At 42.1% G+C, this 24,583-nt stretch overlaps 4 protein-coding genes and 1 non-coding gene across 6 annotated transcripts; 1 reads left to right on the top strand and 4 right to left on the bottom strand.

Annotated features, from left to right (window-relative positions):
• Nucleotides 1-1,667: 1,667 nt before the first annotated feature.
• LOC124995753 (regulator of G protein signaling 9 binding protein) lies at nt 1,668-5,837 on the bottom strand. Its single transcript, XM_047568400.1, has 3 exons — nt 5,161-5,837; nt 3,637-3,943; nt 1,668-2,636 (listed from the first exon to the last, which is right to left on the bottom strand). The coding sequence occupies exons 1-3, from the start codon at nt 5,278-5,280 to the stop codon at nt 2,260-2,262; spliced, it is 804 nt and encodes a 267-aa protein (XP_047424356.1). The 5' UTR covers nt 5,281-5,837; the 3' UTR covers nt 1,668-2,259.
• Nucleotides 5,838-6,154: 317 nt separating this feature from the next.
• Nucleotides 6,155-11,190, bottom strand: zgc:56231 (uncharacterized protein LOC406257 homolog). The gene is made up of 18 exons (XM_047568422.1): nt 10,883-11,190; nt 10,712-10,807; nt 10,442-10,561; nt 10,195-10,333; nt 9,948-10,132; nt 9,760-9,853; nt 9,476-9,646; nt 9,287-9,398; nt 9,153-9,215; nt 8,575-8,721; nt 8,194-8,359; nt 7,931-8,110; nt 7,707-7,846; nt 7,422-7,587; nt 7,033-7,153; nt 6,877-6,947; nt 6,684-6,803; nt 6,155-6,536 (listed from the first exon to the last, which is right to left on the bottom strand). The coding sequence occupies exons 1-18, from the start codon at nt 10,979-10,981 to the stop codon at nt 6,321-6,323; spliced, it is 2,406 nt and encodes an 801-aa protein (XP_047424378.1). The 5' UTR covers nt 10,982-11,190; the 3' UTR covers nt 6,155-6,320.
• A 966-nt stretch (nt 11,191-12,156) lies between these two features.
• rps20 (ribosomal protein S20) lies at nt 12,157-13,710 on the bottom strand. The gene is made up of 4 exons (XM_047568352.1): nt 13,545-13,710; nt 12,759-12,858; nt 12,499-12,572; nt 12,157-12,378 (listed from the first exon to the last, which is right to left on the bottom strand). The coding sequence occupies exons 1-4, from the start codon at nt 13,545-13,547 to the stop codon at nt 12,196-12,198; spliced, it is 360 nt and encodes a 119-aa protein (XP_047424308.1). The 5' UTR covers nt 13,548-13,710; the 3' UTR covers nt 12,157-12,195.
• Nucleotides 12,649-12,717, bottom strand: LOC124996104. The gene has a single exon (XR_007110816.1). It is a non-coding gene; the product is annotated as a small nucleolar RNA U54 (small nucleolar RNA).
• Nucleotides 13,711-14,581: 871 nt separating the features above from the next.
• Nucleotides 14,582-23,271, top strand: LOC124996013 (ankyrin repeat and SAM domain-containing protein 6-like). Of its 2 annotated transcripts, XM_047568819.1 has the most exons (18): nt 14,582-15,221; nt 15,795-16,013; nt 16,111-16,312; nt 16,441-16,591; nt 17,398-17,442; nt 17,566-17,770; nt 17,916-18,022; nt 19,295-19,449; nt 19,580-19,811; nt 20,210-20,259; nt 20,521-20,715; nt 20,805-20,967; nt 21,066-21,286; nt 21,437-21,629; nt 21,751-21,818; nt 21,913-22,029; nt 22,280-22,376; nt 22,491-23,271. In XM_047568819.1, the coding sequence occupies exons 1-18, from the start codon at nt 14,884-14,886 to the stop codon at nt 22,538-22,540; spliced, it is 2,808 nt and encodes a 935-aa protein (XP_047424775.1). In that variant the 5' UTR covers nt 14,582-14,883; the 3' UTR covers nt 22,541-23,271. The 2 variants fall into 2 exon arrangements, with proteins under 2 accessions (XP_047424775.1, XP_047424776.1); XM_047568820.1 differs by lacking the exons at nt 22,280-22,376; nt 22,491-23,271 and adding an exon at nt 22,122-22,270.
• Nucleotides 23,272-24,583: the final 1,312 nt, after the last annotated feature.

Below are 24,583 nucleotides of genomic sequence, written 5' to 3' on the forward strand. Positions count from 1 at the left end.
CGTTATGCTTTCAAACTGATAGTGTGGGAGCCAAGCAACGGTACCACTACGAGTGGAAGAAGTGGGGAAGAAACTGAACTGAACTGGCTGAAATAGTAGCCTAATGAAAATGCGTATTCGTCTTACCGTAGCTATAGTTTATTTAGAATTTTGATTTGCTGTTGTTATAGACATATTGTACTGCCATAGTTTATATGGATAAATCCAAATGTTCAGATAAAAAAAAAAAAAAACATAGTGCAGTAGTGAAATATTCTGAACTGAGGATAATCAGTGCATTATCTAACGTCTGGAGATGTGGTATTGCTTTGAAAACATGAAATAACATATTTGTTTTGAGGTTATGTCTGCTTCGACTGAGTAATCAATGTCGGAATGGATCTGAGTTTTATGTGAATACCTTAAGGCCCAAGTGTTTATGATGGTTGTGCTTGCTTTCTAATTTATAACAGTCATTTGGCTGCTGTACCTTCTAATCAAGCCGTGTCATCGGACTGTTCTCAGTTTCTGGGACAGTTTATGAATGTGACTATTTTGCCAGGAGCAACACACTAATGACCTCCCTTTGTCTCCTCCTGAAGTCCAATTGCTCCTTTGTGTCCATCTCACGGTTCAGTTTTTTGCTATAGGCGTGTTTCACTATAATTGACGGTCATTATTAGTGTTTTTCACTAAATGTAAAATGTAAATGTAAAATCCTTTATTAAATTAAATAATGACTCGGAATGTGTAAACAATAACTTAGTATTGTCAAACTTTCTTAACAAAGTACAAACTTTCTCAAAGTACAGATTTACCATATACAAAAATGGTGTAAATGTCTAAATATTAGTGTAGTATTTTAAATTAAAGAAGGAATCAATAAAAATCCTGTACGTTTAACAAATCCTGTAAGTTCTCACAATGAGTTAGTTTTAGTATAATTAGTAGTTACTATCTCATCCTAATGTCCTCCAGGAAGGACTTTTTTTTCCATCACACTGGCAGAAATCGACTCCCACATTCAGAAATAATGTCAAATCAATAGTGAACAGTTATCTTCACTAGATGTTTTGATTATTCAGAACCTTTTAAACATTTGTGCTATATATTATTCCCCTTAAAATCTGTTGCAGGTATATACAACATTCTGTTTCACCTACAAAACACAGGTTACATGTAAAGGAAACAGAATTAAGGAGCAATATATGTGAATTTCCATGATTTGAATAATTTTCACGATTAATGTAATTATGTAACCGGACGTTTGTGTGTGTTTTTTATAATAATGCAATACATTTAATATCTGCATCAGACTAATGACTTAAAACTGTAACGTTCCCCACCATGATTCGAATGAAAATGTCCTTGAGATTTGTCAGCCTGCAGGCAGACCGTGTGTTGTGCTTTGCATGTTGCCGAGTTACGATGGAAAGGGTCAAAGTGAAGTTGTATTTACAAGCCACAAATGCTGCCTTGTATGGTTTAACCATTTCAGGCCTGGAATTGGTGGATAGCTTTAAAAGATCAATATCTACGAAGAAACATACATAATGACATGTACTTGTTTTACAGTTAAAAACAGTAAAATAAATGATTGAAAATGATGTTCCTATGTTTCCTGCCTAGAATTCTGTACACTTAAATGTTTTACTACGGTGCTAACAAGAATAAATGAAAACCAATTATCAAAGTTGATAATTTTATAATGCGTAACTACACTTTATACTGTCACAGATCACATACAAAATAAATGACAATGAATCAGACAAAAACCTAATACAGTTTATCAACTACCAAGCATCGGCACCTACTGTATGTCTTCTCCATGGCAATGATCAAGGAACAAAATGTAATAAAAGTGTCTTTTTAAAACCTGAATATTTTTCTTTCATGTAACAAACTAGTCAGGAAAATGTACAGGAAAATATAAGCTCTTTTTTTCTTTTTACATTTGAGCAGGTAAAATGAACCACCTCCCCTACGGTCATATTATCAAATCACTTTTAACTGGCATCTGTACCTTTGTCACTTTGTTCAACAAAGATTTGGAATCAATGTCAATCTGGTTTACATCCAGATTTATTTCAATATATTTTTTGACAAAGTATATTTTGCACTAATAGATTATATATATACTTATATATAAAATTGAACTGTCTTAAAGTATTTTAAAGAGAAACTACTATACGTGCAAAGCTTGCCCTTTTTTACAGTGTTGCTGAGCATTTCTGAGGTTGTAGAGAGGAAAAAATAAGTTGAGTGTTTTAAGGTTATTGTTCATGAGAAAAAGACAATGTAGATGGATAAAGTGGCTGCCAGCAAAATGACAACAGACAGCACTACGAGCCCAATGATGTGACTGCGCTGGCATGTAGGCTGACTTCCAGGCTGCTCCTCGTCAATGGACATCAGAGCTAGGGAGGCGCTGTCGGTGGTGCTGAGCGGGTCTGCGTACTGTGGCCCTTGGGGCTCCACCATCCAGCGCAGCACGTTGACCTTCATCTCCATGTCGTCGATCATGTGGTCGATTTGGCTGATCTCCTTCTCCATGGTGCACCGCTCTTCAGTCTCCAGGCTTTCGGGGAGGTTCGGGGCCTCAGCCTCTTTCATGTCTGGAAGACTAAGCGCTCGAGCTGCTACCTCAGTGCCTCCTCCTGAAATTTAAAATGTTTCCACCAGTCACTTTTATTGCATTTACAGTTGCATTTACTGCTTTTATGATCCACGCAAGAGCTGGTGACATAGTTTAGCATGGATCAATTTGATGGACTCAGATGTCAGTAACAAGGCTGAACGTTGGTTCTTAAAAGTCACAGTCAAAAGTATGAATGTTACTGACTGAGCTAAAGTCTATCTGTATGACATAAGACTATTTTTAGGAGTGCGAACTTTAAAACCAACAAACAGAGTTGCTGGTAATATTATATTTTAAAGACAATAATGTATTTTTCTTCTACCATCTCATAAAGAACCCACATTGACAAATTAATGCATGTTTATTTCATTATTGGATTATCCTTATTTTTACTTGCTCTCCTGGTCTGAGCAAGATCTGAGCAAAGGTACCAGAATGAGATTTCTTTTATGAAAATTTCTTTAAAAGTGTCGATATTCAACACCACTCAGTAGCAGATGACATGAGTTGTTGAATCATTAAAGGTGCAGCCTTTTTTTTTGTGACAGTACATCCTGCTGTCTCTACCAGTTCTACCTACAGTACTCCCTCTTAAGTGTCCTTGTTCTTGCTCCATTATTTCAGTGAATCAAGAAAAGACATTCCAGATCTACTCGCATCCAAATAGTCTCTGAAGACTAAGTGGTTCAATTATTTTGCAGTTTACATCAGAACATTTGTTGCATTGCCTCTAAATATATCATATGTTCATGTTCTGTAACTGCTCGTCCTCTAGAGGGTCAAGGGAGGGCTGGAGTCTATCCCAGCTGTCCTTGGCCTAGATGCGGTGTACACCTTGACCAGGTTAGCGTCACCAGTTAACCTAGCGAGCATGTCTTTGGACGGAGAACATGCACACTCCACACAGGAAGGCCCCAGTCGGCCTGGATTCAAACCCTGAACCTTCACATCACACGTTTCATTTGGTTAATACTTCCTGAAAAGCAAATGCAATAAAACATCTACAGCGCTTTAGTTACCTTGCACGCCAGTTTGCACCAGGGTAGCAGGGTTAGCCGGAGAGAAAATGTCACCCATGTTGAAAACTTTACACATGTCAACATGGAGGAGCTCCAGGCTGGACGAGAAGGCCACCCAGAGGAGCTCCATCTCCTTCCTCTGCTCCTCGGGCAGGCTCTTGTCTCGGAGACGTGAGGTCAGGTGTTGGCAGATGGCCACGGCCAGCTTTTGGGCCTTTTCCCGCGTTTGCCGCAGCTCATCCCGCAGCTGGAGAGTGTCTGTGCTCCCACCAACGCATGCAGCCAGATGCCGGTAACATGCCACCACCTGAGTGAGGGAATAGATTTCACACAAGTAATTGATGTGCAGAGGTAAAGGAAACAAAATACTTTTCTTAAAGTTTGCAAGAGGAATAGCATTAGCTCTGCACAGGTACAGACGCTTCCCTGCTGTGCTTATCATCTGATCGAGTATGAAGACCACTAATCTTAATTAGGTATTGTGCGTTCATTAACCGTCTGAGCAGCTATCCGAGGCTCATCACAAAAGTTTTTACAATATAAATCACAAAGCAACACAATGTTTTATTAATAGCCATTAGCTTAACCTTGGCGGATTAGCAGCTGGGGGTTCCATTCATTAAAAATATTAGAAATAATCTCATTACCATTGATCTATTTCTATTTCTAGATAAGCCAAAACAACCTTGCGCGCTCAGAGTACAGGGGGCACATTTTCACAGTTTGGACGATCAGAGGAAGCAACACGACCACAATAAAAAATAAAAACAACTACTATTATTTTCATTGTATATTTTACTGTGTGTTCATTTACATTTTTTTAGATTTCTAAAAATTGTCAGAATAAATAAGCAATAACTAAACTGCATATTGTATATTTGATGAGCAACAATAATAATAAATTACACGAAGAAATCCAGTAAATTCTTTGCGGTTTACTTATTTGGTTGGTTTATTTATAGCAGCGGACACCAATGAATGTCTGCAGAGGGGCCCCCTGTGAGCATTTTTTTGTCTGACCAGAAACAAATTAATTGTACTTGTAATCTACTCGATGTTTTCTGCGTAAAAATATATTTCCACAAGATGAATAAACTATATATATATATTTTAGAACACAATAGCACCCACTGACCCGGGGGAAAAAAAGAAAAGTTGCATGACCATGACATTATCTAATTCAAAGCTTTGTAAAAGATGCAGTGGACCAAGAAATTCTTTTCAGAGAGAGTGCTTTTTAAGCCGTAGGGGATAAGTTTCAGTGTTCTGCATATGTTCTTTCTGTAAAATAAAACGCAGACTACTGAAAATAAAAGAATTTTTTGTACAGTCTTTCCTTTCTTGCAATCTCCTTTAAATTATAGTAGTTAAATATCCACAATATGCATTGTTGTAACGGAAACACCTATTAGATGGTGGCATGCATCTGCTTACAGCACCTTGAAACGACGGCGCGGCAAAATCGCACCCACAACTTTCTCCATGTCCTGAATGGTCCCAGCATATAAAGCAGATAAAGCTTACCTTTATCAAAGAATCCACCAGAGCCTTTCCATCATCCACAGCCTCGTCCTTGCCATCTGTGCAATCATCGCCTCCTTTGACCGTGCTATCATTGCCAACTTTGTTATTTATAAGTGGCATGAGGATGGCTGGCGCAGAGTCTCAAGACTCTGCCACAGCAGGCAAGAGCTTGGCCCAGCTGCCCTTCACTTTTCTGGCTGCCCCTGCTCCTCCCCTGCCCCTGGAAGATGCTTCATTCAGCGGCTGAGGGTCCAGACAGACTCAGTGCAAAAGAAGCATGATGCAACGGTCCAACGCGGCAACTAATGTGAAGTTACATGCCATGCTTTGGAGGTTGAAAAATTCCTCACAAAGAGCCTGCAGTAAAGGCAGCGAAGACAAAAAAAATATAATAAAGTGATGTAACTCTTAAGCAAGGTGCTAATCCTGTGATTGACCCCTTTGGACTGACGCAGGATAAGACGAAGTGCTAATCTCATTAACCGTCACCGAGACTCGAGCGGGAGGAGAGCAGCTGTCCGCCTACCACAACGGCCCGTTCACTGAGGGGAGGCTGGACTCTGTTACCTTAAGCACGCTACACATTGGCTACACCTCATTCAGTCATTTGTTAAGGTCAATAAGCCACATAAAGATTTTAATACTACTCCACTAATAACTGGACAGTAAACGTTGAAGCATTTAAGGGAAATCAAACTTGTTCGTGTTCTTATTCCTTTTAAGGTTCTTGGTGGTTTACGTTCCCTCAGGCTCCGGAAAAAAATGATGGCCTTACGTGACCACATTAATGGATTGAATTCATGCTTTAAAGCAGAAAGGAACATTTCTATAGCCGTGTGCTGTATGTATGCATGCATGCATAATAAGGTTTCCATGCAGAAAAAGAAAATCCTATGTATTGTATATGCGGTGACCATGAACTGAATTCAGAGCAGAGAAGCCTTCGACAAAGTCACTGCAAATGTCTAAATATGGATATAAATTAATGTCTGACTACAAGTCTGGTCAATTTTATTAAAATAACATTTAAAAACACATACTAGACCTGGAAAACATTGAATAAATGGTTCCAACAGCTGCCTTAAACCTGCACGAAAGACATTTAACAAACAAATCTCAACTTAATGACTTTAGTCTTTAGAGTCCAGTTGTCGGGCTTTTCAGTGGTGTACAGTCCTAGCAGTTTTCTTGATTGTCCGGCGGGTCGAACCCTTGCGTGGAGACGTGACTGCCTCCCTGATGTTGGCGAGCAGGCCTCGCTTGGTTTTTGGCTGCATTGGGGACTTCGGGGAGAGCTTGGCGAGCTCTGCACTGAGCGAGGCAATCTCACGGTCCTTTTCAACATTTTGCTTTATAATGTCTTCCATGGATTTAGTCTAAAGAAAAAGAAAAAAAGTAAAAACCACATACAACATCCCACCTACTAAACTAAACTGCTAAAATATTCATCTTAAAGCCTTTACAATTACAATTGCTGTCCACACCCAGACAACTACCATTCACTACGTCCTCCGTCATCTCACCTGATCATTGGCCTTCTTATGCAGAGCCTCCAACTCAGCTGATTTGTCCAGGAAGTCATCTCTGACCTGCTGTAGTGTTTTACCAAGCTCCACGAGCCTTTTCTCTAGGGATAAAATTAACTGAACAAACCAACGTTAACCTGCATGAGTTATATATAATCAGAGTGAGCAAATCTTTATGTGTCCTCTTTACCTGTTGTTTATCCTCACACATCATCTCCAGTGCACATTTTTCTTTGTAAAGCCGTTTGACTCGATCGTCCTCTGTGTGGGTGAAATGTGCACATTTTCAAACGCCATATCTTTGCTGAGGTTTGCCAATTGGAAAAAAAATAAATAATATTCCAACCTGCTTCTTCTCTTGCTCTAATTGTTTGAATCTGGCACGACTGGTCCACTGATGGAACTACAGAAACGGCTCGGGTACTGGATACTAAAATCTCCAACTCGGACACTTTGCATCTCAGTACCTGGAAGTCAGCAGGATGCAGAACTGATGTTTTAAAAATTAAATTAGCAAGTACAGTCATGCAGTGTACTTCTACGTCAAAGACTAAACTTAGTTTTTTTGCACATATTGGTACATTTGTTCGTCTTGAGAATGAAAATTTGAAGAAACTCTTTCAGTTAATTCCTCTGATATCGAGTTCACTAGCATGAGACAGAGTTTGATGACCTTTGATCTGCGGATTTAAATCAGTTCAAATGGTTAAACATCCCAAGAAAATGACATCATACCTCTACTTTCTCCTGTTCGGCAGTCAACTCATCGAGAGGTACGTAGTCCTCTTCTAGATCTTTCAGAGCGCTCTCGTAAGCATACTCTTTGATAGCGTCTTTGTACATCTCTAAAGTGTACTCCAGTTTGTCTTCGTAGCTCTCCTTCAGCTCCTCTATCTGTTGACTAAATGGTTTAAAACAGGATTTTTTTATTTAAAGAAAAAAAAAGGTCTGATCGCCACAGCTAACTACTTGCAATATTGCTGGTCTGCATAATTTTGCAAAATGAAGTACGTAACGTACGTGCGCAGTTTTTCATTCACCATGAGCTGTTGCAGCATGGCGTCTCCCATCTCCTTGCGGATTTCTATTTCCTGCGCCAGGTTTTTTCTTTGCTCGGCCAGCAATTTTGTTCGCAGATCCTCAATCATGCTCACAAGCTCCTAGGAACATTAGAACATTAGAAATTTAAAAATATAATAATCTAAAATGCTGAAATTTTACTGTGACATTAATAATAGCTGTACACTCTGTGGCAGCAAACTTATGTCGGCCTCATCTTCCTCATCAAGCAGCTTCTCTTCAGACAGGGAGTACTCCAGGGCCTCGCTGTCAATCACCCCATTCCTCACCAGAGGCCTCCCGTCTCGACCGACCAGACAAGGAGCCAGAGATTCCAGAGACCTGTCTGGGATCACCTGCACCACCTGCACCAAGCACGGGTCAGATCAGTGGTTCCCACATCCAAGATTCCGCCCGATCAATCTCATACTTGTGTCTTCAAACTCACCTGTTTGGCAACGGCAGAGAATTTCATGACATGGAGCGTCTCGTCGTAGGTGGAAGCGCATTGGTTGATGTTGACGATCATCGACGCTCTACCTTTGCCGCAGAAAACGGCCTGGAAGAGCTTGGTGAGCTTGCTTTCTCGGAAAGGAATGTAGCTGCTCTTCATTCTCATGGATGGAAAAGTTAGACACGAAACAATATAACTCAATAAAATTCACCGTTTAACTTAAGCGTGCAGTCCGATAGGAGCTGAATTCTTTGTGTCCCAGGTCAAAATGCTGGGTCGACCCTTTCACACTACACGAAAGGTTTTTCCATGTAGTGTGAAAGGGGCTAAAGCTGCTCTTTGAGCAGCTGGTCATAAACTCACAGGTCACCTTACCTGTCGGTCTGATTGTTGCGAAGTGCAGTGATGCACTTTCCTAGAATAAGCAGGGAATTGTTTATATTTCCTGCCTCCTTCAGCCTCTCGCCAAATGTCTTGGTCTTGTTGCATCTCTCAGAGCCGGCCAGGTCGCACAGGGAAAACCTGGGGATCAGAACTACGTTTGAAACGACTATACGAGGTGTGTGGCTGCCGTGAACTTTAAGTTAAGTTCCAGTTACGCTGTGAATCCGTCAGATAATCCTGAACCTTACAGAGTCTATAGACACTGATCAGCCATAACATTATGACCAGGTGAGGCGAGTATCTTCCATTATCTTGCCAGTGCTGGTGGGATATACAAGGCAGCGAGGGAACGTTTTGGGAGTGTGTTTGGCCTGCAACCATGTTCAAGTGATGCATGTGTCAAAGTAACATCCACATAAATGCAGAGACCTAGTTTTTTTCCCCCTTTCCCTCTGTGGCTGATCTTTCAACAAGGTTCTTTTAATTCCTATGATTTAAACAAAGGTCAAAAGTGGCATCATGGAATAACTATAATTACGGAGGCTGCATTCACGAGGACAGTTACTTACTCTGAGATTCCTTCAACTGTTCCTCCATCAATCTTCATCAACTTCATGGTAAATATGCTGTGGCTGTAAGGAAAGCTGGCATCAGTTTTGAAAACAAATACAATGCTAAAACAATAATCAACTCAATAGTTTGCCTTCTGCTAGAGGACTGGTTCATCTTAGTAGCTGCAGCGCTTCGGTTTTTATTTCCAAACTGTAGCAGCTTGCAGGCTTCACCCAGGTTCTGGACGTTGATCCACCTGAGGTCTGAAAGAAATGCAATGTCCTGTAACTCAGGGAGCAACGTCTGTATATGAGTGGTATAATAAAAGTCGTTTTCACACCTTTAACGTAAGCATTCCCAGCCCCGTCATCACACACACGAAGAGTGGCTCGTTTCTTGGACAGCACAGAAGGTTGAAGCAGATCATATACGCACTCGTTGTAGATTTCAAAGAACGCCACCCATAAGGCAAACTGGCTGCCGTTTGATTCTGGGGCGTGGGTGTCCACAACTAAAGCGGGAATAAAGCAGGGAAAGCATTTCACGATTATTCATCTTGTCTGAAGTTTCTGAAGTTCATGACATTCTTGTCTTGGTACTGTATATCCAAAGACAAAATACCACCTGTCTGACTGTAAGACAAAGAAGAGGATGAGAGACTGCGGGCAGAAGAGGACAGAGAGTCCGATCCACCGCTGGCTCTGAACGAATCGCACTCCTAGACCAGAGGACACACACACACACACGTTATGGCACAACCTGCAGAGAGGGGCCGTCCACGATCAGCAGGAAGTTCAGAGCCGATTCCTCACTTCTTTTACTGAAGCAAAGATGGCCGCTTTAGCACTCCTCTCCTGCTTGACTTGGTGAGGATCCAGTAACTGTGCACCGTTCCTGAGGTAGGGCTTCAGGTCCATTTCCTCATACTGATGATCTCCAACGTAGTGAAAGGTGGCGTCCAACACTCGTGGCAGTATTCCTGGCTCTTTTGTCGTCCCTAAAGCGTTTAACGTTATTAGGAGCACTTTGCTCGAGTATGGAGCTCCGAGAGGCGTTTACCTTGGATTGTGAAGGTCTTCCCAGCATTGGTGACACCATAGCTGAATATCAATGCATTCCTTCCCTCCAAGAAATCCGTCATTTGGCTTCTGACCGTGTCCTCGAACAGCTCAGCCTGTGTTGTCTCTGGCCCAAAGATCTAAAGGCAGGCATAAAGGTGAAAAAAGAAATTTAACGTGAAAGTTTATGCTAGCTTTAAAAAAAAAAAAAAAAGCCGACACCAAGCTCATTATTAAATGTTTCCAACCTGCGAGAACGAGAATTTGTGAAGAGACAATCCAATTCCTTTCTCACTGCTCTTCATGGTGGCAGAGCCTTTCGGTGCATTCAGGGTCACCGTCTCACTGTTTTCAATCACAACACAATCCTGAAGATGGGGAGGGATACAAAGAGTGACACTGGCGGAGGAGCCTCGAGTGAGAAGCAAGCATGAATTCACAATAAGTGATATATCTCATTCCTTTCTGTTTAGCTCTGCTCAGGTTTGGGATGACACCATTTCCACTCTTTACTGTACCTGATCCTCATTGTCATGGAGTTCCTCTTTAGAGAAAGGCCTGACTCGGAGGTAAACTTTCATCGTCTGCTGCTCAGCACCACCAGGAGCTTCAGTCTAATGACAAAGAAGTCAAATCATACCAGAAACATTGCTCCTGCTGCAGTGCGGTTTCATGAAAATGGTTAAAACCTGCTGGGCTGAAGTGTTGACAGGAGGAGTGTTACAGGTCAGGTCCATGTCAATGGACTGCAAACAGAAACTTTCTTCCTTGTCGATGTCCATACTCATCTTCAGGCAAGTCAACTCCAAAACAAGAATTTAAATTTCTGCCCCTTATTCACTCAACCCACAGTTAGTGTAAAATATTTGGTGATTAACAATCTCTGAATCAATTCACAAAATCTTATAGCATTAAAATAAATGAACTTAACATGAGCTACAGAGCTACTGCTGTTTTTCCCTTCCTCTGAAAATCAAAATCTTAATCACCTTTAATTGGAATCAGGTGTGAACTCAAACAAGTCATCAGGACTGGCCAATCAGCTGGGAGGGCTGTACTCCAGCAGTGTTTCAGGAGTCATGTTGGTAGATGATAATAATAAAGGAGGACAGATTCAGTTTTATCACCTGAGGATTAGTTAGCAAAAATTAAAAATTGAAAAACTTGAATAGAACTTCATGGAATTATGTTTTAGATGGTTTGATAAGTCTAGACTTCCCCAGTTTGAGATTTTCCAGAGGTTGGCTAATATCATTATCAAGTAATCACAAATGAAACTGGTCTTTTGCATAATATCTTCAGAATAAAATATGTATATTGTCATGATTTAAACCAAGACTTTCTTACTGACATTTTATTATGTGGTCCCATGGCTCAGTTTCCACAATGAAAAAGATATTAAGACTATTTAATATAACTGTGTGTGAATTTTAGACTACATTTAAAAACGTTAGTGATAATATCCGAGAATATGCAACAGCTTCTATTTTCTTTTTGCCCATAGATATAATTGTACCAACTCCACTAAATGTGGATCTTTGGGGGGTTAAAAACTTGGCCATTGAGTTGGTAAAAGACACTGGGGGACACAAGACACTCTGGAATTGGAACAGCAACATAATTGATCATACCAAGCTGTACCAAACCCAAGCAGTTCAATTTCTCTATGTGCTACAATGCTCAATGACAACAAAGTCTGTTCTATATTGTTAAACTATCATTGGCTGATTTTTGTATACTTCGATTCTTGGGCTTTTAATTTACATTTGGACACCACTTCCCCAACCAGTGCAATTCCACCATCAGTCACAAAACTAGCCAGAGTTTAAAGTTGGAGAATTCACTTTGACATCCTGAAACAATCCTGTACATTTCCAGTTCGATCTGTTGACCAGGTCTTTGTTGCCTCACTATGTATGTACATGACACTTGCTCACACATGTAAGAGACCAAATGACATCAGTTTCTTTTTATCATTTCTTTATTGAAACATCTGCGCCGTTTATGCGTCTGCGATGGTGACTTCAACCTCTACACCTGGTTCGATGCTGATGGAGGTGATCTGCTTGACAATCTCAGATGGGCTGTGCAGATCAATCAGACGCTTGTGGATCCTCATCTGGAAGCGATCCCAGGTTTTGGAACCCTCACCACAGGGAGTCTTTCTGGTGGTGATACGCAGAGTCTGGAGGAGGCAGAGAAATATACCATGATTAAATAATTACAGAAGCCAAAACATCTAAGAACGACAGAACTGTGATCAGAGTTATTTATGAGTAAATGTGTGGTTCTTCATCTCCTGTACCTTGGTTGGCATACGGACAGGTCCCTTCACCTTCAGGTTCTTCTCCTTGGCCCCACGGATCAGGTCAGCGCAGACTGCACATCACAAAAAGACAAAAAAAAATGTTTTAAAACAAAAGCATCTACTGCTCAGTTTGCAATACTTTCAAAGCCATGGCTCAGAATAGCGTATAACGTCGTCAGTGGTTATCACGGTTATAATTTTTATCCTCATAGCGCAGGTCTACGTTTTATTCACAATATGAAGTTAAGCATATTCACCCTTCTCCAGAGATTTGACGTTGCGGCTGGTGAGGGTGATGCGGATGCGGTGAATGGCGACCTCGGTCTCAACGGGTGCCTTGCCGGTGTCCTTAAAAGCCTGCATTTGAGTAAAGAGTTGTTAAGCCACTAAATTAATACAGATGGGTACAATAGAATTGCATAACTCAAAATTTAGTTTTTTGTATTTAACCATATGTGTATAATCATAACTGCATTTATATATTTTTTTAATCTAGACTACGCACAAAAATCCCAACTACATAGCGGTAAATACAAAGAAATCCGATAGTTTAAATGGGAACCAGGGCAGGAGCACCTAAACGCAGCACCAGCTTACAAGCACGTGTGGTAGATGATAAAATTATTGACACAGAAATTTAGCATTAAATCGCTTAAAAATAAGTAAACAAATTCTACGTCAAGTTCACCACTTAATATTTTTTTTAAAAACTGAACTTTCCTAGACAAAATGTTTCATATTTATCCAAGAGACTCTCCTGCCACACTAAAAAGTTCGCCGTTTTAGAAAATGGAACAAAAATACACTATACGCCTCATCTCCGAGACGGACAGTTTGTTAATATTAACTATAATAATGATATTATTAAAGAGTCCGTTTTGTGGATTGCTTCTGGCGGGTCGTTTACTGCAGACCGCCATAAGCTGTCGACGCTAGCTACCTAGCACACATTTTTAAAGCAGAATAAATCCCATAAAATTAACAAACCGACAGCAGAAACGCATCGTATAAAGCACTTGTGTGTGTATTATAAAACCACATACCATTATGATTATTCCTGACCGACTTATTCGGGAGAAATTCAAGCGAACAGCGGTGAGCCAGGAACTGTCGCCACAAACGTGGTTAGCTCTTGGGGAAAAGGGAGAGCAGAGGGCCGTTTCCTGATTATGTACTCTTCATCCGGGTCTCCCACACTTCTTCGTTGGTGTTCAATCAAAGCTGTAATCAACAGCGATATCTAGTGGCTACCACGTGGTACTCATTTTAGAGTGATTTAGGAAAGAATTTTAGTTCATTCACGAATAAAATTCAACATGAAAACACGTTAAATAAATAAATAATCTCGGTAGTATGGTATTTTTTATTTATTTGATAGTTTGATTTAGCTTTAATTTTGGACAAATAAAATGGTATGCTGTTGCACCATACTTAACAGACAACAATTTTCTAGTGATGTACGTCCTCATTCGTACCACAAGATGGCAGTGGTACGAATAGCTACAAATATCTGTCAAGGTAGATATAATAAGATAATACATCCAGTAAATACCTTCCACGAAATATATTTTTTTCATACACGTGAAGAAAGAATGACAAAACATTAATGACTGATATGCATTCCTTGCAAGGATGTTGTGTTATAATGCAAACTCTTAAGCAACGCAAAGTAAATATGCTTTTGTTCAATAATTGAATATATTTTAAAACAACAGTTATTTATCTTGCTCAGTGTCACATCATTTGCATTTTAAAACCATAACTTGACACTACTTCCTTAACACCACATATGTGCATTTTATCACATGTATTGTATCTTTTTTGCCGACTTAATTCCTCCTTTCTCTGACATGATGCTTTCCATCTATCTATGATGCTGACGAGACTTTAATGAATGTCCTGTAATGTGTGCTCGTGAAATTGAACAAAGTTGAATAAAAATAACAAAAGTAATAATAACACAAAGAAATTATTATTACTATTATTGTTATTATTATTGAGTGCTCTCTTTCACTTGAGAAGTTTTTATAGGAAATGGACAAATAATCGTGCCTTTACTTTGAAAAGTAAAGCGGAAGTTACGTATGACGTGCGGTGACTTGATGGTGGTCAGATTCCCAAACAAGTAACGGAACCGGGCAGTGCCGGCTGGCTGCCAGAAAGTTGTTTTGTCCAACAGATAACGACTAAATGTCAAGATTGGAAAATAGCTCACAGGTGTAGGGTCTCGGGAGGAAAAGATTAGCCCTGGACTTGAATTGTAAACTTCATTTCACTGTGCGTCATGATTTCCAAACGCAGGCCGCCTCCAAGTGACAGAGGAAAAGTTTTTCGCAGTTGAGACCAGTTGAATGGAGACGGGATAACGCTTTAAATGAAGACATGAATTTCGGTGTCCCCGCCAACTCGCTGCTGCTTTTACGTGCCTGCGATGAGGGGGACTATGAGACAGCCCGGGGCATCCTGGAGCCCGGAGCCCCGAAGGAGTCCGGGCGGCAGAGCAGGCTGCGGTCAGAAGCTGGCTCGGAGTGCAACGCCGCGGCGGCGGCGGACATGTTGTCTCTGGTACCGGTGGACTGCACGGACGAGGAGGGGAACACCGCCCTGCAGTTCGCCTCGGCCAGCGGCCACGAGAACCTGGTCCGGTTCTTGCTACGAAAGGGGGCTTCGGTGGACAGCCGCAACAACTACGGCTGGACCCCGCTGATGCAGGCTGCTAGGTGGGGCTGCGCGCCGGAGCTTCACTCCTCAGTGAATACAGTCACACCAATCCCCATTTAAAAATATATTTGTTTTACATTGTCATCTGTCGGCGTTCATCATACTTTACCATACTCCCGAGCTCAGGGTTTTGCACATGGTTTTCCTCATTTCGGCAGATACGAACATAAATTTGAGTAAAAACTGACTTGTTCAAACACTTTCCACCTGAGCACAGTGGCATTCATGTTAGTTTATTTCTTTGTGTGCGTTGCCTGAAAAAATGCAATATTCTGCATGGAGTTTGGTGGAGGACACTCATTTGAACTTATTCTTAGTGCCAAGAAACTTTGGCCAATGGCATTTTTCCTCCACGACTCTAGAGTTTTAACTTGTTCACAATAAACTATGATAAGCTTTATATTACATTTAAAAGGGAACATTCAATTGGATTAACAAAATAACAAAACTGACCTTCATGGGCTGTTGATGAATATTAAAAGGAGACTATCTTCATACACACTTTTCAAGTCTGATGAACTGTCGTTAGCTGGGGTAAAAATGTGTATTGGATTTCCCAATTCTCCACCCAGGTTTGGTCACCTGACAGTTGCCCACATCCTCCTTGAGAACGGGGCTGAGATCAACGGACGCAACAGGCTGGGTGCCAGCGTCCTCACCATGGCGGCCCGCGGGGGACACACCCACGTGGTCAAACTGCTTCTGGAGAGCGGGGCCTACGTCGACGACCACGATCACCTGGCTGTGGCTGCGGAGGCAGTCTCCAACGGCAACAACAACAACAGCTGCAGGTTCTCATCTTTGAATGACACCTTTAACCCACACGCCGCTCCGGGTTACTCAGAAGATGGTTATGTCTCTCTCTCTCTCTCGTCTTCTTTCCCGCAGCGGAGCTGGTTTTGCCCCCGGCGAAGGCTGCCCGGGAGGAGGCGGTGGCGGAGAATTCATGGACATCACCGCTCTGATGGTGGCGTCGCAGCACGGCCACGAGGCCACCGTGCTTCTGCTGCTGGAGTGGGGCTCTGATATCAACTTTTCCCAGAAGACCACGGGCTGGGGGCCGCTGATGGTGGCCACCCTCAGTGGGAAGGTGGGGATGGATGGAGAAAGAACATCTCGGCCTTTTATTTCAGAGTTAAATGACACAGATCCTGCTTGTGTTGATTTTTTTTTTTTTTTACAGCAGCCAGTAAATTATGTTCTCTGGGTGTTTTTAAGGTGGCTGTGGCCCAGCAGCTGGTGGAGCGTGGAGCCGACCCAGACCGAGTCAACGTTCTGTCCAAGACGGCGTTTGAATTAGCCATGCAGCTGAAACAGAGAGACATCAAGGCCTACCTGGACTCCATCACCACTGTCCGGCCACAGACAGGTAGAGCTGCCTTGAAATTCACCCTTCGTTTATTGGCGCGACGAGGACGTGCGGTGTTGTGACACCTGATTCACAGTAGGAAAGTTTAATGACGGTGGGTGGCGTCCAGCTTTCCTTCTTGTTGGCTCACTGTCAGGGCCTAATGCGGACACTTAACATGCCTGTGCACGTTAGTCAAACCGCCGGCCGTAAAAATGTCCATCGATTGAGAGATGGGGGGGGTCAAAAAAGCAAGAAAAAGATTTTAAAGCAGCTCAGTAGAGTCTGTGTTTTGATTTTCTGGTTTTCTCTCTGCGGATTTTGAGTGTTTAACAGTTTAACAACAGACTTTCACACGCTCTCTGTGTGTGATGTCACCACAATAACTTCGATGTTAACACTTCTGTGAGAGCGAGGCCAACAGCAGGGACTCTTTTGATCTTTAATAGCACTTGTGAGCGATAGTTTAGGTTTTTGTCAGCATGGTCAAACACAGTGTTCCTTAAAAAGGCCTGACTCCAGCATTAATCTCTTCGCTTTCACCACTTGAGGTTAAGCTAACTATATATTACAGTAAATCACAGACTTGAGTGCAGCTAAAGTAAAATTCTCATTGACAAATGGAGGATTTTGTCCACTTATCCCAATTTTCATGTGACTAGCTACATTTATTAAGGTTCTTCGTGTAAATACATTTTTATTCTGCGTCGTCTCACTGTGCAGTAATTAGGTTTTATGTGCACAACCCCCCACCCCGACTGCGCGGAGCTATGTGGAGCCCGGCCAAGTAGGGCTGTTGTTTCACAGTCTTTCTCATTTCTTCACAGACGATGAGCGAAGGAGGCCGGACGTGTTCAGTGCTCTCAAACTGGGTGAGTTAAATTCAACAGATGAAGCAGAAGCTGTGAGGAAATAATATTTTTTTTGTTTTTGTGAAATATTAACATGTTATTGTTTGCGTATGCACGTGTTCCGTGCGTTTGGTGTCGATTCAGGGAATTCACAGCTGGTCAAAGAGATCCTGGAGGAGGATCCCGCTCAGGTGAATTCATCCAATCAGGACGGAGCATCTCCTCTGATGATGGCAGCGGTGAGCGGTCAGTTGGAAGTGGTGCAGCTGATGGTGGACAAGAACGCCGACATAGACAAACAGGATGCTGTGCACGGGTGGACCGCTTTAATGCAGGCCACTTATCACGGGTGAGTAGGAGCTGCTTTGTTTAATGTTACTACGTCTAAATAAATGTGGTAAATTTAACAGGATTGATGCGCGCGCAGTGAGCTTAGTGATATACTCTTCGGTTCCTACACAACCTTTTGTTTCCTTCCTCACACCTCCTTCCAGCAATAAAGACATTGTCAAGTACCTGCTGAATCAAGGGGCTGATGTCAACCTTCGAGCTAAGAATGGATACACTGCCTTTGATTTGGTCATGCTGCTCAACGACCCAGGTAGTCCTCACCATCATCGCTCACTTTCACAGCACAGGATTTAGTCAGGCTGAAAAAACACCCCGGTCTTGATATGCTGTCGTAAAAAGCAGCGTTACTACAATTTTCTATCAACCACTTGTGAAATTAGAAATACATTCTGAGAAAAAATGGATACATTCCTGTTAATTTAAGGGTTAAGACAAGTGTAGACACACACACAGTCTCTGTCACACAGGCGACACTGCTCATGTAGAGAGAACAAAAAAGAGAAGCACTGTGATTACTGCTTGAACCAAAACTAACTCAGAAGTTTATTTTTTCAAAATCTACATGACATGTTATGGTTTGAAATATATTAGATATTACATTGATAGTTAGTGTAAGTTCATTCCATCATTAGAGAATCAATAGGTTAATCAATAATAACAATTCTCATTACTTAGAGTCTCAAGGAACTGACACACATTCACTTAACTATGTGGCATTTATTGGTATATGAAGTGTGGTTAGTGGTTGTGTTATTTATTTTTATTTGTAAAATAACACAAGTAAAAACAAAAGACAGTTTTAAATGAAGGTTTTTACTTTTGAAGGAAAACTAAATCCAAACCTACATGGCCCTGTGTAAAAAAAGTTTGCTCCAAATGAGAAAGTCTGGAATCAGTCTGGAAAAGGTTATAAAGCCGTTTCTAAGTAGTGAACCCTCCCAGGAGTGACCGACTGACCAACATTACCCCAAGAGCTCAGAGACGACTCATCCACGAGGTCACAAAAGACCCCACAGCAACATCCAAAGGACTGCAGGACTTACTTGTCAGAGTTCATGACTCCACCATAAGACAGAGACTGGGCTGACATGGCCTACGTGGCAGAATTAAAAGACCAAAAGCAAAAACAACATAATATATGTGAACAATATAACATGAAGAACATTGCAGTTGTTGTTGCTGAGGGTGACCCAGACACTTATTAGGTTTAGGGGGCGATCACTTTTTCCACACAGGGTCATGTATATTTGGATTTTGTTATCCCTTAATAATGAACACCTACATTTAAAAACTGCACGTTGTGTTAACTTGTGTTATCTCTGACTAATATTTAAATGTGTTTGATGATCTGAAACATTTAAATGTGACCGACATGCACAAAATAAGAAATCAGGAAGGAGGCTGACGCTTTTTCACACCACTATGTGTTTCACTATCTTTAGCGTGTTATCTGATATCTGTTTATACAGCCAATTCTTCAAAGATGACAGCTAAGCTTGTGTCTCTCTTCTGAATTCACTAGATACGGAGCTCGTCCGTCTGTTGGCCTCGGTGTGCATGCAGGTCGTCAAAGACAAGTCGAAGCACCGTGGCAGAACATTAATGACTCGCTCCAAGAGTCGACAGTCCCTCAACAATGTCCCTGTCCCACCACCTGATGACAAGGGAGGCCTGAAGGTAAAAGCAGAGAAACAAAAGTCTCGGTACTTTTTGGTTAAGTGGGAAATTACTACTAGTTGTTATGTAATAAGAACTTTAAAATCTTTACATCATGATGTCCACAAGTTTACATCCCCCTCTCTTTCAGTCCTGGTGGAGTCGGATGTCGAATCGCTTCCGGCGGCTCAAGCTGACTCACACCCTGAGGCACGGCCTGTCGTCCAATCGCCTGGCTCCGTTTCCCGACGACGCTGAAACTCCGCTGGACGCCACGATGAAGGCCAATTTGAAGACTGCTGCTGTGTCTAATGGGGCGGTGGCACCGACTCCTGCCCTGGGAGGAAATGACACCACCTGGGCAGTCAAGACCAAAGACGCCGGTGAGACGCAGTAACATGACGTTTACTGTAACTGTAGCTGTAGTTTTGAATTCACAAACGTGTCATGCTATTATACAAGGCTTGATATGCAGTATGGGAGTTTAGAATTTTAGTAATTTCCAGGTCTGAGCAGATTTGGAAAAAGGAAAAAAGAGAATATGGAACAATGTTAGCATCAAGCTAAAACAATCTTTCATAGGACACATCTGATTATTTAATTCATTTAAGCTACAGTCTTCAGCTCCGTGCATAGTTAGAATACGGCTGTTTTCTCGTATTGAGATGTCATGTTTAGTCTGAAAGATCTGGAAGTTTGAGTCCAGAAAAGTGTGGAAATTGATAAGTCCCAGAATATATAAATGTAAGAGCATAAATGTGATGCATTCTTCTTTTACCAGGTCACTGCAGAGCGTCCTCGGAAAAGGAGGACTTCCTAAAAAACACAATGGTAGGTTTGGTTTTGATTATGTTGCACGACCTCAGAAAGCTGTGTCGGCCTTTTAGTGCTGTTTGTGTAACATATATATGCAACAAATCAATGCACACTGTGACAGTAAAGCAAATAATAATTGAATAGCTAGTATAATACTTTAATCAAGGATTACTTTCATTTCATATATTATTTTCTATTGCTTTAAAACAAACTATTAGAATGATTTAAATGAGAGAAGTATTGTTAAATAAATACTGTGTTTTCTACCATCTTTAGCTGAGAAGCGGTGCACCGCTAACCCGGCTGCCAAACGACAAGCTCAAAGCAGTGATTCCTCCCTTCTTGCCTCCGTCAAACTTTGAGCCGTGGAACTCGGATCGCTCTCGCCTCCTGAGAGAGGGCAGCAGTGAAGTGCCCCGTCTGCCCATGCCACCACAAAGGAAGCTAAACAGCAGCGGAAACTCAGACATCGTGAGTGCGTGTTGGTGTGAAAGCTCGTGGTGTTTAAAGTCCTTATCGGTGTCATCACGCCTCTGCACCGTGTTTCCTTTATTTAACAGACGTCCATTAGCCGCGTGGTTAGCAGGTCCATTAAGTTTCCCAGTATCCCAAAGGGACCCTCTTCGTCTTCTCCTTCCAACTCCGGTCACTACCACTCCCCCCACTCCTCGGGAGGCTCGAATGGAGTGGCAGGGCTCAACCGGGATTCTCACAACCGCTCAGGTTCACACATATACACATAACAAAATAACAAATAAAAAAGAAGGAATTAAAGTTAGATATGCACTACATGAAAAATTTTTTTTTTGTCTTTCCACCAGGGGGCAGTGCAGACAGCGTTCTGTCCCAAATAGCAGCTCAGAGGAAAAGAGCAGCAGGCCTGATAGAGGTGAAAGCACAAGCTCCAGAGAAGCAGCACAGCCAACCTCAGAGTCCGCCCCCGCTGCCAGCCTCAACCCCCGGCCTTCCACCGCCTGATATCAACCTCCCTGACATCCACCCCCACCCCAGCCTGGTCGCCTCTGACATCCACTCTAGAAGGGTATGCATTTTCAGAACTGTTACCCTGCTTTTAGCCATCAAGACTGGATGCAATGCATGCCTCCCTTTAGGACCGGTTGCGACGTGAGTCCGTTTGATTTGAAATGGGTTTCAGGTTGAATAATTGCCCTACCGTCTGTCTTCTTTGCAGAAGATGGAGCTGAAAAAGAGACCTCAGTCAGGGAATTCCTCCACCTCCAAGAGTACATCGCCCACGCTGACCCCCTCTCCTTCCCCAACGCCCAAGATTCCCACCGGCCCCGGGGACTCTCTGTCCTCAGCCTCCTCTCATCCACGCTCCAAGAGCAGCGGGGGCTCCAGCAGCGGAACCATCACTGATGAAGGTGGAACCGAACTCAGATCTTCTGTGTGTTATAGAAAAGTTATGGAAATAAGACAAACTAAATGAACTTGCAAATGGCGACAGCAGAGTTTCTTCACTTTCTTTTTTTTTTTCTTTTTCAGATGAGCTGTCCAGTATTTTGAAGAAACTGTCCCTTGAGAAGTACCAGCCTATATTTGAAGAGCAAGAGGTACACTGTCTTTTATTTAAGGTGGAAAAGGAAACAAGGAAACAACAAGGAGACATTTCTTAAATTAAACAGAAACTCTTTTCTCCTCCTTTAGGTAGACATGGAGGCATTCCTGACTCTAACAGACGGAGACCTGAAGGAACTGGGCATTAAAACGGACGGACCCAGACAACAGATCTTAGCTGCAATATCAGAGCTAAATGCTGGAAAGGTGCCTTTGTTTCTAAAAAAGCGTATGATAATGCATTTAACTGTTGCTTCTCGTAGCATGCTTTAATTCGAAGTGTGTTTGTTTGCATCTAGCCAGCATAGACCAGTAGGATTACTTTGAAGACGGGTGGGAATTGCTAAAAGGAACAAGTTACTGTGGATTCATCCCAGAGGGGCCACATATATGGAAGGACTGCATCAGCACGCTCGCACGAAAAGGTTCTATAACGATTCTTGTTTGCCGTCATCAGGGCAGAGAGAGGCAGATACTTCAAGAGACCATCCATAACTTCCAGTCTTCCTTTGGCAGCAGCGCCAGTAACCCACGGCAACCGGGGCAACCACGCTGTAAGTGACAGCTATTAAAACCACGCCAGGATTCCTGATGGAAGAAATATTACAAAGCTCACACAAAGACAACATTGTGATCTGTGTCTTTTTTTTTATTTTTTTCTTTGTTAGCGCCAACGACTTGGATGAGACACCAGGTCCGTTCTTCCAGTAAGAGGTAGCCGTGATGCCCGCGAGGAAGTTCAGCGAAGGTACTTAAAGAAAGAGTAAAATGCCAGTGAGCCCATGCCAAGGCGTGAATAATGGGAAGTCTTCTGGATGCCAGCGTCCCAGACCACAAGAGGTTGTAACGTGAGAGGACGCTGCAGCAAAACTACCCACCAGACCCTGATCAACTGCCTTTAGAGGACCCTACTGGAACAATCCGCCTTAAAATATTCTTCTTATGGATCCTAAAGCAGGGGAGATGTTACAGGGATCTCCGAGTTCAGCGTTTGCTGCTTTTAACGGAGCACACAATGTGCGGTAAATGATATCTGTTGTCATAATAATGCAGCTGGTGGTTTAAACAGAGCTGGAAGAACATCAGATACTCATCAGAGAGAGGGAGGGAGGGAGGCTAAACCATGAGAGGTTTTTATTCTATCTCAATGAATGTGAGATGCAGCAAATGTATTGTAAATGTGGTGAGTTGAGCGAAGGGAAAAGAAGAAGTAGAGAGACTGTGATTGAGACGTGAGGGCGGACGCTATGACTAAGAACGTGCACTGATGAGAAGAGACAATGGAGGAAAAGGGACATTAGCCAGACTATTTCTATTTAGTCCTCCAGGTTAATGGACTGCTTTTACTAGTGTGTTTATACCTTGGATTCCCAAACCACTATGTACACATGATTTTAGTCAAGACTGTGCTGTCATGAATAAATAAAGATGACGATGATGTAATAAACATTGTTGATGTTTGTTTCTACCGTTTAATATGTTGCTGGACTTCAGATGAGAAAATGTTTTTGGGAGCATTTTATTTGGAGTGTATATTTAGTCAGCAATACGTGACGTTTGTATGCTTTCGCCTCTGGCTGCACCATTAAACTGTTTGTCTGCATAAAGACAGACGGAGCGCTCTATCAATCCTAAATATCAGGTATTTATAATCCCAGTCTTAAATCCAAACGATGGGCCGCGGCGGCGTTTGGGAGTCGGTCCGTTAAATATAAAATGACGCTGACGTCATGTCCCGTCGAGTCATGTAATGAATGGGGGGGGAAACATGAATTGTATGATGAATTAAACCACAAATTCAACAAAATAAAACGTGTGTCCGCAATTAAATGCGACAAAATAAACAGAATACAAACTGCATTCAGTGCTGCGCGGGTTTAATAGTTGGAAAACAGGTTTCGACTCCAGCCGTTGCTTGCGTAAAATAATAATAATATTAAAAAAAGACGTATGAAAGCAAATTAAAATCAATGATGTAAAACCATCTTCCTTCCACAAGTGGGGAGCGACCTCCTGTTGATGTAATGAATTATTAAGACAGAGCTGTCTAGCTTTCACACTGCGCTCAGACAATCCTTGGCTGTGATCGTCTGCGCAACTTGTAGTTGGCAAATTACAGCTGTCACGGCCTCACTCGCTTATGACAAGAATTTTATAGCATTTAATGTTTGCAAATTTCAAATGGACTTTACACTGTGCGTGACAGTATTGAGTCGTTCTGCTGACTTGGTGTAGTTCACTTTGAAAACCCCCTGGGTGTGAAGATGTAAAGCTCAAACATCCGTTAAACCGTGTTCATCCGATACAAGTCCTGGTGAACTCTGATTCAAATTAGAATTTTTACAGTTTTTACATGATATGCCCTGCACTACATGTACACCGAGGGGGAGGGGCCTCTGTGAGAGGCCAGGTCAACACCTTGTGCTATTTTTCATGTTTTTGTTTTTAGTTGTTTTGTGTGTGTGTGTGTGTGTGTGTGTGTGTGTGTGTGTGTGTGTGTCAGGCTGCATCCTGTTGTCACTGCTATAGGGTGGGGGTGTCTGGTCTGGTCTGGGTGGGTGCTACACGTCTAAGTAACAACAAGCCTCAGGGCCTAAAACTTTATTGTCACAAGATGGTCGATGTTATTCACCTTTCCTGTCAGTGGTTTTAATGCTGTGGCCGATCGGTATATATCTAATACATATCGATATATCGTCCAACAATATTTTTTTTCGTAGTTAGTATCAATGGTATTTCAGAGTTTATTACTTCCTGGAAA

This window comes from Mugil cephalus, chromosome 18 (genome assembly GCF_022458985.1).
Source record: "Mugil cephalus isolate CIBA_MC_2020 chromosome 18, CIBA_Mcephalus_1.1, whole genome shotgun sequence".
NCBI classification, from domain to species: Eukaryota; Metazoa; Chordata; class Actinopteri; order Mugiliformes; family Mugilidae; genus Mugil; species Mugil cephalus.

Coding starts and splice junctions, on each gene's coding strand:
- LOC124995753 (XM_047568400.1), bottom strand. CDS start 5,280: ATGCCACTTATAAATAACAAAGTTGGCAATGATAGCACGGTCAAAGGA. Junction 3,944..5,160: donor TGGTGGATTCTTTGATAAAG/GTAAGCTTTATC, acceptor TCCCTCACTCAG/GTGGTGGCATGTTACCGGCA. Junction 2,637..3,636: donor GGTGCAAACTGGCGTGCAAG/GTAACTAAAGCG, acceptor TTTAAATTTCAG/GAGGAGGCACTGAGGTAGCA.
- zgc:56231 (XM_047568422.1), bottom strand. CDS start 10,981: ATGAGTATGGACATCGACAAGGAAGAAAGTTTCTGTTTGCAGTCCATT. Junction 9,399..9,475: donor TGGGAATGCTTACGTTAAAG/GTGTGAAAACGA, acceptor CATTTCTTTCAG/ACCTCAGGTGGATCAACGTC. Junction 9,216..9,286: donor AACCAGTCCTCTAGCAGAAG/GCAAACTATTGA, acceptor CTTTCCTTACAG/CCACAGCATATTTACCATGA.
- rps20 (XM_047568352.1), bottom strand. Junction 12,573..12,758: donor CGTCAAATCTCTGGAGAAGG/GTGAATATGCTT, acceptor TGTGATGTGCAG/TCTGCGCTGACCTGATCCGT. Junction 12,379..12,498: donor CTGTCCGTATGCCAACCAAG/GTACAGGAGATG, acceptor TGCCTCCTCCAG/ACTCTGCGTATCACCACCAG.
- LOC124996013 (XM_047568819.1), top strand. CDS start 14,884: ATGAATTTCGGTGTCCCCGCCAACTCGCTGCTGCTTTTACGTGCCTGC. Junction 16,313..16,440: donor TGGCCACCCTCAGTGGGAAG/GTGGGGATGGAT, acceptor GGTGTTTTTAAG/GTGGCTGTGGCCCAGCAGCT. Junction 22,030..22,279: donor CAGAGCTAAATGCTGGAAAG/GTGCCTTTGTTT, acceptor TGCCGTCATCAG/GGCAGAGAGAGGCAGATACT.